At 34.0% G+C, this 22,129-nt stretch overlaps 1 protein-coding gene across 1 annotated transcript; it reads left to right on the top strand.

The window, feature by feature from the left end:
* Positions 1-2,544: 2,544 nt before the first annotated feature.
* Positions 2,545-20,445, top strand: LOC119190763 (elongation of very long chain fatty acids protein 7-like). Its single transcript, XM_037443473.1, has 6 exons — positions 2,545-3,265; positions 10,725-10,915; positions 11,238-11,318; positions 12,645-12,807; positions 13,307-13,443; positions 19,457-20,445. Exons 1-6 carry the CDS (start codon positions 3,205-3,207, stop codon positions 19,637-19,639), a joined length of 816 nt encoding a protein of 271 aa, XP_037299370.1. The 5' UTR covers positions 2,545-3,204; the 3' UTR covers positions 19,640-20,445.
* Positions 20,446-22,129: the final 1,684 nt, after the last annotated feature.

The raw sequence follows: 22,129 nt of genomic DNA, 5'->3' as shown, positions 1-22,129 counted from the left end.
CAGAATTTGTTAAAGGCAAATCGTGCGGACCTATTATGGTAATAGTCTTGGATCCCACCATCGCGTAGCTGTCCTGTTCAAGCAATCGATAAATACACCGGCATGCGAGATTACCTTGGTGGTAATTGGTAAGTATACCATATACATGGAAGGGAACATCAAAATACTGACATAGCACTGGTATCTATTTCAATAAATTTATTGTTTAGATATGTCAACTACGACGAAAAGAATAGAGAAATTTAATAAAAATAATTTTAACAAAAAATTAAATCGTCTTCAAAAACCACTCAAAACCAAAAAATAATTTCACATAACAGGTATATATTGGATACCAATTTTGCAGTCGGTGCCTAATTAAAATTGCTAAAGAATTTTCCAAATCGGTTCATAAATGAGCGAGTTCTGAGGTAACAAACATACAAAAATAATTGACGTCGAATTGATAACCTCCTACTTTTTTTGAAGTCGGTTAAAAATGTACCCAAACTTATTTGTTTAGATACATTTTATTTAGCCTTTCTTGAACTAGGTCCATACCTAGTGAATATTGTAAACAACGCGTCACAGGGTATTTATAAACTCATACGTCTGCAAAGAAAAAACCATCCAAGATAACTATATCACGTTGTTTACTACTTACGTTTTGTCACAAAAAATGGTATCGAGATCAACGAAATAAAGATATCAACAAACAAAGGTTATGAGAAACATTGGAAACATCCTGAATGTTCATCTGTTAAAACGTCCTGTGCCTTTGACTGCCTGGGTTGCGTAGTTGTACGAATACGACTACCGCGCTGAGGTTCTGGGTTCGAATCCCGGGTCAGGCCATAATAATTGTGACTAGGTTTTTCCATCTTAAAAAAATACTCAGTCGCAGCTCGGAGTCAAGAAATTGACGGTGTGATACTCCCGTGCCTCGTAAAGCACGTGAAGGCGATGGACCTGCGCCTGATTGCTAACTTTAACATCATGGGACGGATATGCACACGGCGTAAGAGCACTAGTTGTATCTGTGCCTAACCTTCCGGAGTATGGTAGCATACTTATAGTATAGCATATCGGTGGCTTTTATACATTAGTATAAATACACTTCGGTAGTGTGCTCAAATTATCTATTTGCCGGCTACAATAACCGCTTGTAGTATGCTGCAAGCAGAAATACAGAATCATGTGACAACTGTGTTTTGGACAGATCTAATGCATTTCAATTGGTGTAATTTTTTCCCCTCCTCAGAGACTTCAGGCCATATTATATTAAGAAATGATTGTTGCGGTAATTGCAGAAAAAAAAAATATTGATAAAAACAACCTATCGTAATATGCAAAAGGTAATCATTGAATTCAGAAGATTATGGACTCTACGAATATGTAAGCCATACTGGCGGAACATGAACGATTCATAAAATGAGAAAGATAACAAGAATATAATAGCTATTAATATTAATTAGCTATTAATACTATTTAACTATAGAATAAGTCACATAGAGCCGTCCCGCTTGGAACATGACTTCACATGGAGCCCAGCGCAAGAGTAGCGCCGTCGTCCCGCCCCGTTCGCTGTTTGACGAAAGCTTAAATTAACTATAACAATAAAAACAACAAGACGTTATAACAGTCTGGCAAATTCTTAATTAAATAAATTAAGCGAGGTCCAATAAGGAAATTAATTTTTGATTGCCTCGGTGGCGTATTTATGTTGTGCACTCGGTACAATACCGTACTGAAATCTCGCATTCAAATTACAGGTCGGGCAGTAATATTGGGCTTTTCCTGCTCTGTATCAGTCTGGAATTTCCCGGTACGTAGCAATAGACTGGCGAAATGTGTATAACACTTCTATCTACCCCTGAAGAAGGGAAAAAGGCGTTATACTATCTTTGTATGTGTTTAATTTTCAATCTCACCGCGTATTGTAATACTCATTAAGTAAGGGATAACCACTTAAATTAAGCGGCTATAGCCTAGTTGGGTGTGGAATGGAATGCCAAGACGAATGTCCACAGGTTCAAATCCCAAGGGCACAAACCTCTGACCTTTCTAAAATCATGTGTGTATTTTTTTTTAATTTATCGTTCGCTTTAACGGTGAAGGAAAACATCGAGAGGAAACCTGCACATCTGAGAAGTTCTCTATAGGAATTTCGAAGGTGTGTGAAGTTTACCAATCCGCACTAGGCCAGCGTGGTGGACTAAGGCCTAATCCCTCTCAGTAGTAGAGGAGGCCCGTGCTCAGCAGTAGGCAAGTATATAATATAGGGCTGATATTATTATTATTATACTTAAATTAAACTCTTTCAATTAGTAACATAAAATTGTAACTTTATTTTTCACAAACTTCCAAAAACATATAAAGATAATGTTAAAGCTTTAAAATCTTATTCCTATCACAAATAAATCTACCAGTGTGTTTAGAATGTGGCAATAAAACGCGACATGACTTCGTGTCGTTTTATTTTTATTGGTTGAGAACTATCACGTGACTTGCGCATCGGTCTCTCGATCAATCACAGAAATTAAAATTAAACGACATCGACTTACGAGTCACGTTTTTTGGACATTCTAAGGTGACAGTTGTACATTAGAATATTCTCATTATTGCATAATATTAGGCGGTGTTAATTGTTTTCGCAAATTGATCATAAAGTAGAATACTTTTTTAATGTATTATGGAGACCAATTAGATTGATGTATTCTAATTAAATTACCTCAAGTATTAATTTAGATATGTTTCATCTAGACCAATGAGTAATGGTACCTAAAAGACTGTTGTTTATTTACGTAATTATTTAGGTCATTATAAAATCAAGAAGGTCATGCATTTTCTTTTTTAATAAGTATACTCATTCAGTTTGACGTCGCTTTGCTTGCGTTGCGCTCGCTCGTGTGAACATATTTATTCAAAAGTGTAACGTATGAAATACTAATAATATTAAGTATTTCTTGAATTTTTTTCTTTCCAGTGTTGTTAAATTTCGTGAATAATTACGTGCATAATACAAAAAATAAACTCTGAGCGATGACCCGGCGCAAGCGTGTGTAGTAAAAACTATAAAATGTCCGTAATTACTATTATTATTTAGTGGTTCCGCGGTGACAACTCCGTAAGCTACTTTGGGTGATGAAATCTTATCATTAACGTTTAATTTGTCGTGGACGACTAAGGTGCAAGCGAGCCGGCGAAAAATAATAAAAAATAAAAATGGCGACTATTATACAGCGAACTTTGAAAGGGTACGAGTACCTGTTTCAGGAAATTTCTGGTAAGTTATTTTTTTATTTTTAGCATTGGAAAATACGTGAAATTCTATTAAATTGACTGAAATTTCTTATAATGAGAATTAATTATGTATTTATTACATAACTAATTATAATGTGATTATCTCACAATTAAAATTTATGGGAAGATAAAACACAATTAACTTCGCATTATTTTTTTGATTACCTAAGAATATTTTTTTGCTTAATAAAATTTAATGAAGCGTCGCAAAAACTAAAAAAAAATATTGCTAAAGTTTGTATATAAAACATAATAATTTAAAAAAATATACATACATACATACATAACATCACGCATTTTATCCCCGAAGGGGTATGCAGAGGCGCAACTAGGGCACCCACTTAATAAAACAAATATAATTTATATAAATGCATGGCTGCTGCCGCATCAAAAGTGTATCTATAAATACAGTCTGCCACAAAAGTAGCTGAGCAAATTCAAAATTCCAAATCGCCTTTAGACTTGAATACTCATATCAATAATCGGTTCTTCTTAAAGAAAAAACCTTTGAAGGGTTGACTTTATTTTAGAAAATAAGAAAACATATTTCGACGAAAGTTAACATTTACAGGCATTTTGAAATTGTACACCTACTTTTGTGGCTGACTGTACATAATATTACGTTATTTTGTAACTTAAAAAAATAATGCACATTTTTGAATCATGAGTTAAAATTCCACACTAGACCTAAATAAATATACAGTCTAACCAGTTTTAAACGAATCACTAACTAAATAATATTTCGCAACAATAATTTGAATAGCGGGAAATTACGTACGCATTTTAGTTATATAGCTACTTTCAATTTAAAAAACATACATTATACTTTGAATAAAAGCCTATTTAGATGTAAAGAGTTTATCGTACGTTTGAAGCTGAGATATCGTTCGCTATTATCGTAAGCTGTAATGTGACGTACAGAGATGTGAATTATTTGAAATATATGTATTTTAAATACAAATATAAAATGCAAAATACCTATTTTTATTTTACATTTGAAATACTTTTTTTGAAATGTATTTAGTATTTTATTTGAAATACTTTATGTAAATATTTTGTATTTGTAAGATACAAAATAGATTTGTTACATTTTGAATTCATTTTTCTTATTTTTCATTCTTAAAATTTTAAATTAATTTATTTATGAACGCGCTGATCGTGATCCTTATGTTGTCACCATTGTCACCAAGAACAATATTATGCCAACATTGCGCGTCGAACAAATTTGAGGTCAATGACGATGACTACATTACATCTGGAAACACTAGAATATTTAAAAAATGAAGACAATGCTTTAGAATCCTTAAACAGATGTCCAAATGTAAAAAAAAAACTCTTCCTTAAATAAAATACCTGCTTACCAAGTTCTGAACCTGTTGAACGACTACTTTCATTCGATGAAATGATTATGAGGTCCCATAGACTTTATATGAATGAACTCTTTGAAGAGACACTAGTATCAAAATCAGTTAAATAAGTACAAGGTATTTTATTTGAAAAAGCTATTTTGAAATTACGTTTTTGCATTTTGTATTTAAATACTTTTACTAAACTATTTTTCACATCTCTGGTGACGTACAGCCAAGAACCAAATATTGCATACGATTATTTCAAACAAGAATTTAAAAAATAACTACTTGCTTGATAATATAGTGAAGACATTTTTGATTACGAGTATTTAAAATGATGAATATTCACTAACGAAATACATTCCACTGTCTTAAAATTAAAACCCCTTCACGCAATTGCATCCATGGTAATGATTTCTTATATTTACGCGAATGTTAGACATTGAAATTAAACTAATTTTCCGGATTCTATCGCGGTTTTTTATTTTTTATTTTTCTCCCGACGTTTCGAAGACTTTGCAGCCTTCATGGTCACGGGGGGGACTAGTCGGGAGAAAAATAAAAAACAAAAAACCGCGATAGAATCCGGAAAATTAGTTTAATTTCAATGCATCCATGGTAGTCAGTGGAAATACGAAATATAGCTTAAATAACGATAATTACTTTCAAGTTCTGGAAACACACACGCACACACACATCACGCATTTATCCCCGAAGGGGCATGCAGAGACGCAACCAGGGCACCCACTTTTCGTCATCGCCATATCGGGCACAAATTCCAGACTCCGGGCTGATAATGAGTAGAATTGAACCCAGAACCTCAGAGCGCTGCCGTACCGCGCATGTAGTACGACTACGCCATCGATACAGTCTGGAAACACGAAGGCGTTTAATGTTCAATGGCAAGGCGACTCACGCGGGCTGTAATAACCTCGCCATGTTTAATTGTACAAGGAAACTTTATATCCTTTCGATTGTAGTTGTAACTTCGAGAAGAAAAAATAGCATCGTTTAAATGGGCTTTAAAATTTGACTGCTATATTTTGCCATCGATATATATTATGTTCTACGTCTACTTCAATGTATTTTACCTAAATACTTACTTTTCAGTCTTTGACAAGTTTTACTATATATACAGTAGTCTCAAAAGCTGTTGAACATATGCAAAAAACTTAGAGAGTTTCTACACATTAACTCAAAATATTTGAAGTTTACGGTAGTGAAGTAAAAATTATTGTTGATACGTTGAAAAAGGTTGAACTTGTTCAGCTACTTTTGTGTCTGACTGTACATATATGTTATAACAATTCAATCTCAAAAGGAATCCATCTATGAAAACAACCCCAAAATCGATTGAAAAATCGGTCAGTAATTAATATTAGCTAGCATAAAGCCAGTTAATTATTTATTAAACACAAGTTTATACAGTATTCTACACATAGGTTTAGAGTCTAGTTTATTTATTTATATGGAGAGCAAAACAGATTTCAAGCGATATATTATATTTATCTAATAAGATACGTACTTATAAGATATACTGCCATATTGCAATCTTAATTATGTCACATTATTTTTACTGGTGGTAGGATATATTTTATATCCACTCGGATAGCGACCACCGCACACAAGGTGTTAAAACCCGCCATAGTAACTCACGTAAGTGTATCGCGTTCCGGGATCAGCTTGCGTATGTGTGATCCAACATGCCGCCATAATTGTTGTCGATTGTCGAGAGGTAGCCATCTCTCATCAGTCAACATTTTGTTCGATCCATCGATATTGTTGTAAGTAATTGGTATATATGTTCTGAGTTATTTATAAAATTAAGTAAAAAGATGTGTATTGACACGAGTGTTTATTTCAGAGTAAAATATGTAACTAGGCAAACAACAGCATTCAAATATTTACAAAAAATAGAACACATTAAAAAGAATATTGGTCACAACAAAGGTTACATTCTACAACAGATATAATTGTACTACGTACTAAATTTGGCGTTCCGAAAATTCACTGTGTTCAACTAAATTGAACTGCAATCCATACAACTGCTTTAATATGGTATCAATATTGAAGCTTGTGGTTGTGTATGGAGTGACGCTCATAATATAAGAACTCGAATCTAAGTGTAAACCTGGATGTGAATAACAAAAATAAAATTATTTGTTGTACAAGTGAATAAACAGGTTATAACTTTGGCTGCCATTTTTCAGATTTTGAACAAATAGTTTATATGGACGTTCGTGTCTATAGAATATACGTCAATGATTGGACCCCACCATAGTTACCATCAGAGGCAGTAGGATCACTATGTGGTACCGGTATAAAAAAAAGACTAGTTATGAATGAAAGCTTTTTCTAATAAGTAAATTAGCATTAATTACTTTGGCTTATTGATTATATCAATGAGTTATCATTAGTGTCTCATTTCTGCACTTGGCATTAACATAATAATAATATCAGCCCTGTATTATATACTTGCCCACTGCTGAGCACGGGCCTCCTCTACTACTGAGAGGGATTAGGCCTTAGTCCACCACGCTGGCCTAGTGCGGATTGGTAGACTTCACACACCTTCGAAATTCCTATAGAGAACTTCTCAGATGTGAAGGTTTCCTCCCGATGTATTCCTTCACCGTTAAAGCGAACGATAAATTAACAAAGAATACACACTTGATTTTTTAGAAAAGTCAGAGCTGTTTACCTTTGGGATTTCAACCTGCGGACATTCGTCTTGGCAGTCCGTTCCACTCCCAACTAGGCTATTGCCGTTTCAATTAGCACTTGACATTAGCATAACTAAAATTACGAATTACATAGCTCTAAAGCCCAGCACGTCGACTGTATATAATGTAATTCTAAGAAATTAAATAGGAGAGTACCGTATGTTGTCAACATATAAGTCGTCAATATTTTAAGGTTCATTTTAAACGGCGCGATTTTCCCGTCTCGAAGTTACGAAGTTGGTACATTTTGGCGTAACTCGGTCTAATTATAGGTCGAATCGAAGTTAGTACATTTATACTCAATACAATTTTATATAGTATATTAAAAATGATTTATATCATAATTAAAGGTACATAATAAACATAGATGCAAAGAAAATATCATTCTATATTTTCGCCTTGTTTATGCATTAGATAGGGTTCTGACTGACTGAAAATCCATCTATAACAAATTACAATTGATGTTGTTTGCAAGTAGTTGGCACATTTTGGCAATTCCGTCAAATATTCGTCTCGAGTAAGCAGTCACTGACAAATTTTAAGTATTCTCTATGATCGTTGAACGCTGCTATTGTCTCATGCTGCGAGGTCCCAGAGCAAGAACAATGTGCGACTAAAGTTTAAGAAAATTGTTTATTTTTCACCTAAAAATATCTCAACTAAAAATAATTTAATTTACCAAAATGACTGCCGGACTTTGAGTCGAAACTTGTTGTACCTATATTTAATATATTGCTAGCTCACTATTATATTATACTAGGTCCTATGACAATTTTTACTTATGCTTAAAAAAATATGTGTGAAATTTTAAATCACGTTGGTAAAATTCGAAAATATAATAATTCGTGGTTCCTCCTTAATCTTCTTTCGGAATTATGGGAAATTTTCATTAAAAAAACGAGACGAGCTTGCCGGTCGCCTGATCGTAAGCAATATGACCGCCCATAAACAGTAGAAACACCATCCAACACCTTGAATTAAGTACAAAGTATTCCACTGCGCTCGCCATCCTGAGACTTGAGATGTTAAGTCTTATTATATCTGGAAGTTACACTGACTATAACGCCCTTTAAACCGGAACATAATAATGACTAAACACTGCTACTTGGCGGTAGAAAAAGATATTGCGGTAGTATCTACCCAGGCGGACTGTCACATATTTATTTTCATAACATTTTAGCGTTTTTTGCTTCCACGGTTATTTGTTGACGGCATGATATTCTCAAATAAAATACAATAACAGGTTTAAAAACTAAACTGAACGAAATATGTTCACACACAGAAAATAAGATTTTAATAGTCTTAATAATATTACTATTTATGTATTATTTTTGACAGTTATAATAATGTTACCTACAGTATTACATTGTTAAGGAGTTACAAGGAAGTTCATATTATGGAAATAATAATTAATTAATTACGAAGAATTCATTATTAATTACTGTCATCGAGTTTAACCTAACAACAAAATTTTGATTTAATTTGTATTTTTGCGTACAAAATGTATAATCGCTACCGCTGCGCTTGAGCGATTCTCTAATTTTTTTTAATTTCGCTGTCTCCATTTGCTGGGGGCTTGATTATAGTATTTGCTTACTCAAAGGCACCTAAACAGCAATGGCGGCAAAAGGCCAACTACCTACACTACTACCCATCCTGTTAGTTGCGTATACGCAATGTTTAAAAAACAATTATATTACATAAAGGCCCCTTCAGGTTTTTATTCACTTCTTACGTCAGATAAGGGTTGCCATGGTCCTTTATCAATATTTGCTCTGCATTATGAACTGGAGGCGTTTTGTACACAAAACAGGACAACCTTGGAAAAATCAAAAACTGCGAAGGATCCTACACTTAAAAATATTGATTAATCAATTCTTCCTATCGAACTATGAGTAAAATAAAAATGTCAAATCTGTATGCTGAGATGACACGTCATTACAAAATAATTTACGAAAGGAAGCATAATTTAGTTGCAATTTGGAAAATTATAGTATCCTCATATTTAATTTTGTTTTCTTGCATTTCAGTGACACTTCGTCACTTGATTGAATCGTGTTTTATTGTTGTTTCAAGTGTCTTGTTGTTAGTGACTATCATTATTTCAATTATTTTGTCATCATCATTTTGTTCAATTACAATAGTTGCAACTTAGTCGATTAGCTTGTCGTTTATTCAGTTTTTTTAGCTTTGTATGCTGATCGTGGTGCATTGCCTATGGAGAATAAATACTATTTAGATGCGGCTAATCTTTTAATTCCACTGAAATAATATTGCACTTCAAAACGAATTTATATTCAATTTTAAAGGTAGTTTTCCCCCTTTTGTATACATGCGCGATAATGTCACACCACTGCATCTGATGGTAATTAAAGTGGGGTCCAATAGATTGTCGACTGACGAAAGGTGATTACTCCTCAACAGTCGATATGATTATGCCGGCCTATTGGAATTGGATATACGTATACAGGCTGATCCCGGAACGCGATATACTTACGTGGGCCACTTTACTATGCTAATATAAAAAAGGAAGATCGCCTGAAGCAAATTTTTGCAACAATGTAAGTTCAAAACGACTGCGATATAGATGCAATGCAAACGCGCGTCTGAGGCAAAGCACCGTACAAGAATCTATGTGGACACTGTGGACGCTATGCTGTACTATTCACTCCGTTAAGACAATATTGATCTTGTTGTCTTTGTTGCTGCTTCCAGATTGCTTTTGAGCGTTTCGAGAGATATAGTAACGATGCTATCGCGCGTTATGCCGTTATGCATATCGCTTCAGACGCGGTCCTGCTCTTCAGGTGCTGCTCAGCAGTTTATACAAACGCCCCTCCCGTGACTATGAAGGCAGCATTCTTCGAAACGGCGAGAGAAAAAAACGCTATGAATTCCGAAAACTATGTATAGTTTTATTTCAAAGTTTATACAACTACAACACACAGCAAGCAAGGGGTAACCGCGAGATTAATAAAACAAAAGGGACAAGAAAGGGACCACGTTCTGCTCACCGTATACAGTACTTGAGATATTACCACGTGTTTTGTAGAACTCGGTGATCTAAATTTCTATGGGATGAGAATTCTTCTCACCCCCTATGACATGAGACCTAATCACTGCCGATACCGATATTAAATATGAAAGGCGTTTTTAACCACAAAATACTACAAACAATAAACAATGATAAAATCCTGGTTTCATCCTTAGGTCGAGAATTTTTCGTATTTTTTTTTAAGGTGATTGTATTGGGGTTATGAATTCTCGTCAGGCCGGCGCAATTGTTAAAACAAGGCAAAATATTATCTGAAGATGTATGGATACTGCAAATGAATGATTTATATAATATTTTATAATTTAATATTTTCAGACCCACGGACAAACGACTGGTGGCTGATGTCAAACCCGGGGCCATTGTTAACAATCCTAGCTTCATATTTGTACTTCTGCAGCTATGCGGGCCCCCGATACATGAAGGACAAGAAACCTTACAACTTAAAAACTGTTATAATGGCGTACAACTTGTTTCAGATTGCATTTAGCATATTTTTAACCTATAATGTAAGTAAATACTTATCTATACATATTATAAAACTAAGTCCCTTCCCTGTCTGTTTGTATGTTACCGATTTTCTCAAAATCTACTGAAAGGATTTTTTATGAAATTTGGTATGGAGATAGTTTAAGATTATAGGCTACTTTTATTTCGGAAAACTTCGTCACGCGGGCGAATCCGCTAGCAAAAGTTAGTAACATAAGTAATAAATGAAATAACTTTATAATACCATATGTATCTTTGTCTATCATTTCTTTCTATTATAATAATTAGTTCCCCAAATCATTTTCACGCACTCAAGGATACTAATTAATATTTTTGTTTCAGGGTATTTATTACGCTATCAAAACTGATTATAACTTTAGCTGTCACTCCATCGATTACTCAAATGAACCTCAAAGCATCAGGGTATGTATATTTTAATACATATACAGAGTATTTGACATTGCATTAAAAAATAAAACACTCTTCTGCTGACACTGAACCAAAAATTATCCACGAATAAGATATATTTTCAACACAAATTCCTTTTTTATATTTGACTTTTTGCTCATTCTGTAGTTTAGTGTAAATTTGGGTTGTACGTGTCGCTTGAATGTATTTCTGACTGAAAGTCTGATGTTGCAACAAATTATCTTAGAGTAATATTAATAGCATTGAGGCATGAAAAATGAAATTACTTTTTATTGATATTTATTTTGTTTGAAAATTATACTTGCAGTTCGAGTAACTTTTCTGAGTGGTATTTTCAAAAAAATAAGTAACGCAATCTCGATCTTGTATGCACTTACACCTTTTATCCTCAAAATATTTAGACACTAGTGTAATTAGTTTACCCACCTTTTGTCGCTTCTATTCCAGTCCATAATGAGATAGTGGGTGAGACTATTGCCATATCAGTAATCAATTCCAAACTCGGAGCTGATACTGATCAGAAAATGCCGTCGTTTTTCTCAACCCAGAAATCCAACCTGAGGTCTCAAGAAAGCATCTTACCGCGCAATACAACTAGGCCAGGCAGTTAATAGTATAATATGTTTCCTATTCGCCTACAAAAGATTCTATGAACGTCGAAGAATTTTATATAATGTTATTTCGGAGGATTTTACTTTGGCCCATATACCTGGCGCCTCCAGTATCACACCTAGCAATACTTCCTGTAATTTATCACGTCGGCAAATTATTTTTACTATTTATTAAAAACTGCATAAATATCTACTATACTTTGTACTTCATACATTTTTAATTATAGAAGATCACATGTCACGGTAATAAGGTCAAATTGGGGTAACCTACATAGTCAGTGATGTTTAAAAGCAAGTGAACTGCAAAAAACACACACAATTCTAGAAAGATCATTAGTGTTGACGGCTTTAAGGAGAAATAATATAGATTAGTGAGGGGATTGTTTGGAACTACCGAATACTGGCTCTCAGTGGCTAAGGGTCCATATAACCCGATTCTTGCCAGCTTCCCTGTATGTAAAATTTATATAGAATTTTATTATCATCAGCATGATTTTCAGGCTAAATTTATGCATAGTACCTACCTATATATATATTATGCTGTGTCGGTTCTCTGTCGGAAAATTTCACCTTTTGCCACTGCTGGCTCAGATATATATGCAATTTGTTTTTTTTTCGTGAAATGGTTTGCTACTTCGATCAGATCATTGAGACTATCTCTAGGATAACTTCGCTGCTTTTATTTGCTAACTCCTGCGTTTCATTACAGTGGGCAGCTGACGTATGGTGGTACTTCGTATCGAAAATCACAGAACTCCTCGACACGGTGTTCTTCGTTCTACGCAAGAAGAACAACCAGGTGTCATTCCTTCATCTCTACCATCACACGCTGATGCCAACGCTTTCGTGGATAGCCGTGAAATATTCTCCAGGTTAATAATATTATTAATTTAATGGATAATTTAAATTTAAGTACTGGAGTATAGGTAATATTAAGTGAATATTAGCCTAATTCAGCTCAAGACTGCGAGATGGAGAGATGAAGATGCCCTGTGCTCCATCTTGGGAACATTGGACCTCTATTATGAATGATGATAGCCTAATAGGGAACGGAATAGACTGCAGAGACAAAAGTTTTTATAGTTAACTTGTTATAGGGCTATACCTACTCTAAGTTCGATTACTGAATCAATGTTTTTTGTGGATTTTTTAGTCATGATTTGGCCGATATTTAATGTCCTAGAAAGAGTTGCAATCATGCAAGCAATAGGTCGTAAAACTAATCCAAGAGGCGTACTAGATAAAGGATATTGCTAGAAAATAATAATTCCAAAAATATTTTCGAGAAAAAATCTATAATTTTGCCTCTTTTTACGGCATGATCAGCATCGGTTTTGGTTTGAGGCTTTTAATTACATGTTTATTTTGCAGGTGGTCAAGCTATTCCCGAGGGAACTATTAATGCATTCATTCACATATTGATGTATGGATATTACTTCTTAGCTGGACTCGGTCCGCAATACCAGAAATATTTATGGTGGAAGAAATATTTAACTTCTTTACAATTGGTGAGTATTATTGATGGATCATAGTACTATAAAATATAGGTGTTGCTCGCGCCTTCTCCTGCGTGACAAGCTTTTCCCGCTATAAAGGTCCCTAAATCAATGTACTGATCCTTAATACCATCCGTACGACGCCATCCATTCATAAACCAGATTAAGAAATTCATATAATTTCCACGGAACCAAATACCGTGACAAAGAGTAGCCTATGGTAATCCAGGAAAAAGTTATTCCATGTGCAAAATTTCATTGAATCTATTCTGATGTGCATTTACTTCTAACAAGTATCTAAACATAGGAACATTTTCACAAATATTCGCATTTATAATATTAGTAAGAAAGTATGAAGTAATATTTATGCAGTACAATATATCTCCTATCGTATAATAGGTACTTATTTTTTATATAATTAAACCTGGCTCAAGTTCAGCACAATCATAGACACTCTTAACCTAACAAACGGCGTAATTTGAATAGTGTTTAATAAAAGTGTAAAACGCTCTTTTTACAGTAAACATTATATTAGCAAAATAATTACAGAATACAATTTTAGACATTCTTTTGACAACGTCCAGCCAGAGAGAATAATAATAGAATAGTCGCCGCGTGACATATCTTCTCTTCTGCCAGCCTGCCCGCGCAGCCGAATACTTCCGGAAACGCCCGATGTCATCGGCTAGGATAGCGGCGCGTAACATCGGCCATCCTGCAAAGTGAATACCAAAGGTATTCACAAAAATAAATTTGAGAAAGCAGAACTGAATCGGATACTTATATTTTAAACATTTTTACGAGTAAATCACTAACTATTTCTGATCGATTAACTCTTTAATAAACCAATCAAATCTTGCGTATCCACAATATCCAACAACTTATCCATTTTGCAATTAACTTTCACGCTATATGTGTATATAATTTATTTTTCGTTAGTACCTAAACCCCGTTTCCTTACTTCATTCCCAGCAACCAAAGACCTTCATTCTATTTATCCAAGTTTACATACAGTTAATGCTGAATACTAGTAGCAATCATAGAATGCTGAGAACCAAACTTAAGTTTAAAATAACACCCAGAACAATTAAACCTTTCAAAGCAAAACCTCCAATTAGTAAGACAGCAGCAAATGAAAAGGAATGAGAAGCACAACTAAAGAACTCCATAGAAGTCGCAAAGGAAGTTAACACACAAGATAATAAAACACACAACAAGGACTTATCAGCACACGATTCATACATATAAATAAGCATACGCAACATATACCAACTCAATCAAATCAATTAATCAAATGGTTTACGAGTAACACAGCATAAAGGCAAGAAGCGTTAGAAAAGTCCTAACTGAAATTAATAAAATATTTAAAACTAACATGCGGAAGATTGCCATGCTTCCAGATTATAAACACAGAAAAAATGCATTCAAACGACCAGAGGCATTAGGAAAAAAAGACGGGAAAATACAGACAGCGAAAAGAGATTAGATCCCCAGCATAAAGGATAAAAACGGCATAATAGAAACCACAATACGAGAGTCTCTATCAAAGCTACTTAATGCATCCAAGAATAATACACATGCAGAAATACTACAGAAACAACAGATCCGACCATTAAAGAACCGGTACCGGAGACAATCTCTGAAACATAAAAGTAGTCAAATAAAACTCCAGGTGCAGAGAACATCAGCAATGAACTTCTCATCGAGAACAGGGACATTATTAACACCTACACTCACATAGTTATTGACTGAGGTCTTAAGAATAAATTAATTTCAAGTCAGTGGACAACAATTACTATTATACGACTACACAAGAAGATTGAAAAGAACATTTTTTTTTTATTACTAGCTCTTCTAACCTAATCGATAACATAAGATGTACAGACTCCAAATTAAGAACGGATACATTAGCAACAGAACTGGGTGCACGACTTTCGAGAAGTGAACTCTACATGCAATAAAAGTAAATTAGGAAACAAGTTACATTGTGTTTGAATTAGTAATAACGAATTAGTTGAAGTCACAAATTAGGGACAGAATTTATTATTCCAAGTTTCTTAATCTGAGGTACTTTACCGCTAAAATACAAATTTCTTGAAGCATATTATTGTGGACTGATACATTCGCCACAAAGGCAAGTGATGACTATAATTGATTCGCCGTGTTGGCAAGTTGAAAGTCACTCTGTTATGGAGACGGTTGCCAGAACGAGAATCAGCAAAATTAAGTTTCATTAACAAAACAGAGTTATCAATGTCAACGTTAACCCATTTTTGTAAAATAAAAAAAAATGATATCTGCCATCTCGCGTCTTTATTCAAGAAAACTGATTTTAAATTGAGCAAGTCTAGATTCGTAGCTTTGTAAACTGTGGCAGTGGTTATTCACGTGTGAAAAATGATACAGAAACTGCTTCTGGGCTCTCATACCAATCTCTGAATATGTTCGATGAATGACGGACTCCAGAGAGCATAGCAACATTCAAGATCAAATCGGACGAAACAACTAAAAATACGACAGAGATCTCGGGATCTTCAAAACTTTCGTTTGTTATAACAGAAAACCAATTGAAAGCGCAATCTACCCCGTAACTATGAGTCGAATAGTCAGTTAAGCCACGCGTGTCAAGACACTTCCTAAATGGGATATTATTTAAAATATAAGAAACACTAAGAAGACTATAAATCTTAACAGTTTGAATAAATAACTATAGGTCTACAACTTGATGTCAAATATCAATAAGTCCTCGCTAAAGTGGTTCTATATCGCAGGCATAACCAAGACACTGGACCAGATTCAACTATGAGAACCAGCAGACTTAACCGTTACCCCAGTGTTTATAAAAAAAACTGTCACTGGCGATCGAAGCCGATGTGGAGACATGTGGTTTACAATTACACTACTCAAGTACAGCGTTAGCTACACGTGTATGTTCCGCTTATATAAACAACCAGCACAGAGAGAACATGGCCAACATGGAATAAAAACAACTACAGCAATTTTCATATGCATTACACAATGTTGGCAACTCATCGGAACCAGGATTTGTAAATAATTTTCGGTAATGTCAATTTTACATTCCGTAAATTGGGCTCCGTAAATAGTATCGATACTGAAGCACACATCCGTCGCTACTTCTACCGAATATGTTTCAACTTTTTTTTATTATTATAACACTACCTGTAATTTCTCGCCATATAATTATATATATACAAAATGACAATAACTGAACTCTTAACTATTTGATTAAAACATCAGCTTCTAATGACCCACTAAAATCAGAAGACATCCATCTCTGAAGTATCATCATGACATGAATTCCTTGTGCATGTCTGCTCGATAAAACCACGGTTAAAATATTTCTACAACTCAACAGGTTAACAGAAAATAACTTATCATAAGCAGTATAATAGATGTCAGTCGTAAGGTTTTATCTGATATTTTACTTTTTTTTTGTTCATAATGTTATTACCAACAATAAACCACCACCACCACTATGGTACACTTCAAAATTGCAAGAATACTCAAAGACAAATACAAATGTTTTTGCAATCTCAGATTACCATTCCCACTGTTTATCAAAAATTGAGCGAAGGTTAACCAACCAAGCTTAGTGTTACAGCTAGTACGGCAACACAATCCAGTATACCATTTCAGAGTCACCATATTGTACCCTTATTCATTCGCAGAAATATTGCTCACATATTGTACCTTATTAGTATACTTAGAGAGCATCAATTGTTCAGAGCCATTGCGTAAGTGCTATGTAAGAATACCAAACATTTCAATTAATAAGCCAGTGCTTTTCAATTTATCCAGAGTCCAAGTACAGACAGAATAGTTTTTTTTATCATGTTCCAAACCAGATCAGTGAGGGTATCTGGAACAGAAGATATGTATGTTATATTATATTATTATATTACATTTCTAAACAACAACTGTCTTATTTTCTTTACTCTGTTTTCCTAAATTGCATTTATACATCAACACAGTTGACTGGATTTTGGAACCTCGTATACCACAAATCACATAATATTGTACTCCTGCCGTATATTGTAGCTTAATCTCTTTATGTCAGACTGTAAGCTTTCCATGTAAGATTAATGAATTCACAGATATTATATATAGTTTATAATTAAATATAAACACTAAACCAGAAACAGAACTAGAAAAACAGAAAAGAAATTAAGTAAAACAGAATTAATGAAGCAGATCAGTAAAATAAAGCAGTCAAATCAGACAGAGTATGTTCTGACGTAGTGTTACCAGGTGTCTCGATGTGCGCGGAATATCCCGGTTATCAGAGTTCTGGAGACGCGTCCCGATTTGCGACTGATTGGGACATTAAATGTCCCGAAAATCAATAAATTTATCAAAAGACATTATTATCAAAAATAAACAACACATCACATCACTAGCCCTGTAGGTATAGTTTTATTTTGTTCTGTTGTTTAGAGACGCGACTGTACCGTGATCTATGATTCGATGTTAAAACAGAAATTGCAATGAAAACCAACATTAGCATGACTTGCAGTATTTTTTTGTGTTTCGACCTTCAACCTGGATCCCGATTTGTTTTACCTGTTGCCCGATTTCAAACAAATAGGACCTAGTAACACTAATCAGAATGCTCATGGCTACAGACAGAATATGCTCAGAAGGCTCATGGCCACAGACAGAATATGATCAGAATGCTCATGACTACAGACAGAATATGATCAGAATGCTCATGGTTACAGACAGAATATGACCAGAATGGTCATTGCTACAGACAGAATATGATCAAAATGGTCACGGCTGCAGATAGAATATTATCAAAAGGCTCACGGCCACAGACAGATCAGATTAAATAAAATAAACAGTTACGCACGTTCGCATTGTCAGCCTGAAGTGTTGCGCCACTAATTTGACTTCACATGACTCCAGTCATTCCTGTCTCCAATGATTTAGTTTCTAAGAAAACACCCTCTCCAGTGAGCCAAGCAGCAGGCATAACGAAGTTTTTGTTATGAATGTCGTTAATCGTACTAATGTGCAGACATCAATTCCATATGCATTCCCAACATATTTACTTCAACAGACGTAGACGTTGCCATGGTAACTAAAAATCTGAGAATCTGGTAATTTTAATTTTGGCATTCAATGATTCATCACAGATTTATTCCGATAGTTCTCTTCACATTCGAATTCAATGTAACTTCAAATTATCATTTGTATAATCCCACTTCTGAATGTAAAACGCTCTTTTACAGTAAACATTATATTAGCAAAATAATTACAGAATACAATTTTAGACATTCTTTTGACAACGTCCAGCCAGAGAGAATAATAATAGAATAGTCGCCGCGTGACATATCTTCTCTTCTGCCAGCCTGCCCGCGCAGCCGAATACTTCCGGAAACGCCCGATGTCATCGGCTAGGATAGCGGCGCGTAACAAAAGAGATAAAAGTGAAAAGATGAACTTAGCTAGTTGATGAAAAAACTGATCTGAAAGTATTTATATGTTTAGAAACAAGCCTCTCTATAGATCTTAATCTTAATGTTTTTTATGGAAAATTAAAAATGACATTTTGCATGCACCCCGATATTAGGTTAATTAATATGTTAGCAAATTAATTACGTTGATACTTTGTTTGGAACTTCAAATGATATAATTAAAGATGTACGTCATTTATAAATTCTTACAATCAATTCATTTTCCGAGTCAGTTACATTGTATACTAGCTTAACAAAGTAAAAGTTATTATTTTGTACAATCGCGGTTACGTGACCCGCTGCACCTGATGGTAAGTGGAATGGGGTCCAATAGATTATCGACTGACGAGAGATGATTACCCCTCGACAGCCGACACAATTATGTCGGCCTGCTGGAACCGGATATACACAAGCTGATCCCGGAACAAGACACATTTACGTGGCCCATTATGCCGGGTTTTAACATCTTGTTTACGGATGTCGCTATCCGGGCGGATATATAATAACTCTATAGATACTACTATAATGCAAGCATTTTATAATTTCAGATTCAATTCTGCATCGTCCTTTACCTGAACGTCACGGGAATCTTCGCCAAGAACTGCAATTATCCTAAATATTTAAATGTAGCTGTTATTTTTAATTGCTTTGCCTTCCTATATATGTTTGGAATGTTTTACTACAGGAGTTATGTTAAAAATGCAAAGAAAGCTATACGGAAATTGGAATAAAATTAGGAATTGTGAATATAGATTTCAATTTTGTTTGTGATTTTGAATGTTATGGTAAGAAGTAAAATAATCATAGCAAATATTATTGTCATATTAACAATACTGTGATTAATCTTCTGAATAACCTTAGTTGCGAAAGATTAAATACTTGGCTAGACTATTTTGTATCACCCTTTTAAATCTTCATATATTATAAACGGATATATTTAGTGGTTAATGGTTTTTTTTATTATGGTAACGTTAGCATTGGCGATGGATAAAATGACAGATACCTCTTATATTATATAATATCTTAATGTTTCCTGGCAATTAATGTTATGCTGCATTTTTTGTGCACTTATCTCTCTCGGAAAAAATATTTACATTAGGAGAATATAAGAAGTTTTAAATTTATTTCATTTTCATTAATATTGTATACAGTTCGTTGATACAATGAGTACAATAATATACTTTAGTGTTAAATAATAACGAATATAACACAGATTAATGTCAATGTATTCTTAAAAATATTTCATAAATCGTTATAAAAAAAATATTAGAATGCGCGGGATAGGTATAACTAAGTATTATTTTCTACATTTGATTATAAAAATGTAAATAGTCGAATTAAATAATTTAAAATATTTTAAGTAAATGTGATATTTAAAAACAGGTTAATATGTATGTAATGAATGTACTAATGATCCAAACTACAAAGCAACATGTAACACGGCGATAAACAAATCCAAACAAGTCAATGTGAGAGATATATAAACGTGATTGTGAAAAGATATTCCGTGAGAATAAAAAGTAATTTAAAATACGAAGATATTGTTTTATTATTTTCATCATCAGCTACATACATAAAGTCCACTGCTGAACATAGGCCTCCTCCAAAGATTTCCAGGTGGACCAGTTTAAAGCGGCTGTTTTATTATTTTAATCCCAGCAAAATATCCATGTTTTACAAAGTGTGTAGAGTTTGACCCGGCCCAGCCAAGGCCAAAAATATGTTGGTGATTTTCCCAAGAGTCTTATGCGGTCTGTTATTGTTCATGTAAAATGTGCTGGCAACGTAAGCTGGATGTCATTGTAGTAACGCACGGTAAAGTCCCGAGTTAGCCAGTGGCGGTAGACTCTTGATGGCAGAATTGTAACAATTAGGTAGAGGTACGGAGCAAAGAGCGCGGAGAATCCACATCAAGTTGATAGACAACTAATATCCAGACAACTGAGGAGATGCAAACCGAGAAGTTGTAAATGTTAATTTGCGCAGTTTTAGAACTTAAGCGAAGGAATTATATCTATAGATCGGTAACGATCAGTAACCAGTTAGTAGATACATTACTTACTAAACCTTATACAAAAATAGGGGGCATCTTGTACAATATAATAAATTTGTAACAAGCCGATGTCTGTAAAGTACAGATATTAAAGAAAAGTAATATGGAGGGTTCTTATTAGAGCAACAAAAGCTAAAACAATAGCTTTTGGTTTTTTTTCGTCTGCTTGTATGTTTGTACACGCATCGCCCAAAACGACTGCATGGAAATGAATGCAGTTTTCTTTGATGTATTGCTAGCGATTTAGATTAAAATTTAGACTCCAGTTTATCCCGGGAAGTGGAACTCCGAAAATTTAAAAATATTAACGTCAACTCTAATGATATTTTAAGTGATAATAAAATGTGACAGCTAAGTTTCGTTCATTTAACAGCGCCGACTCACCTGTGAACAAGCTCTTAAAGACAGCCTCATCTTGGTTTATTAAATAGTTCAACATATTTAATTTCTACTTTAAATTTTACTCAAAGGTGAAATTGATTTATTAATATGGGCCTAAGTATATACATTCAAACTTGACAAACTTACCTTTGCTATTTGATCCTTAGATACGATTATTTTGCCAACCGAAAATATTAAGTTTGTAATAGTAAATACGCCTTTTTCTTGTTATTAAAATATGTACGGTTTTCAGGTTATTTCCTTTGCATATGTAAAAAATTACTTGTTGCCAAATTTCTAGGTCAACGAGAAATAGATTCGATTCCAATGTTAAAATGCAAACTCAAAAAAATAACAAGTAAATTGTATATTGAGAGGTTTAAATGTTAATACACAGTTTTTAGAAAGAGGTTCAAATAATACATTCATACATAATTACTATTATTATTTTATGTAGAATTACAGGCAGAATTCTTCGAATCATGAATGAATTTGAATGAAATTTGGCACATAAATACAACTTGTCTTGCTTTGACATAATACCTATAATAGCATATTTTTAGAAAAACTTAGAACTTTTGATTCGTGAAAGGATTTTCACATTTACGCCGCTACGAGCAAAAGGTTGATGAAGGGAAAAAACAAAACTTAAGTTGATGCCAGCTATATCAATGTTACTGATGAACAACTTAATAAGCTTGAGCTCTTTCAGAATTTTTGTATCAGATTCATATTTGTTCTGCGCAAATATGATCACGTGTCTGAGTTTCGCACTGAGCTCAAATGT

Source organism: Manduca sexta, chromosome 26 (genome assembly GCF_014839805.1).
Source record: "Manduca sexta isolate Smith_Timp_Sample1 chromosome 26, JHU_Msex_v1.0, whole genome shotgun sequence".
Taxonomy (NCBI): domain Eukaryota; kingdom Metazoa; phylum Arthropoda; class Insecta; order Lepidoptera; family Sphingidae; genus Manduca; species Manduca sexta.
Note: the sequence above shows the minus strand (reverse complement) of the source record. Positions and strands in the feature narration are given on the sequence as shown.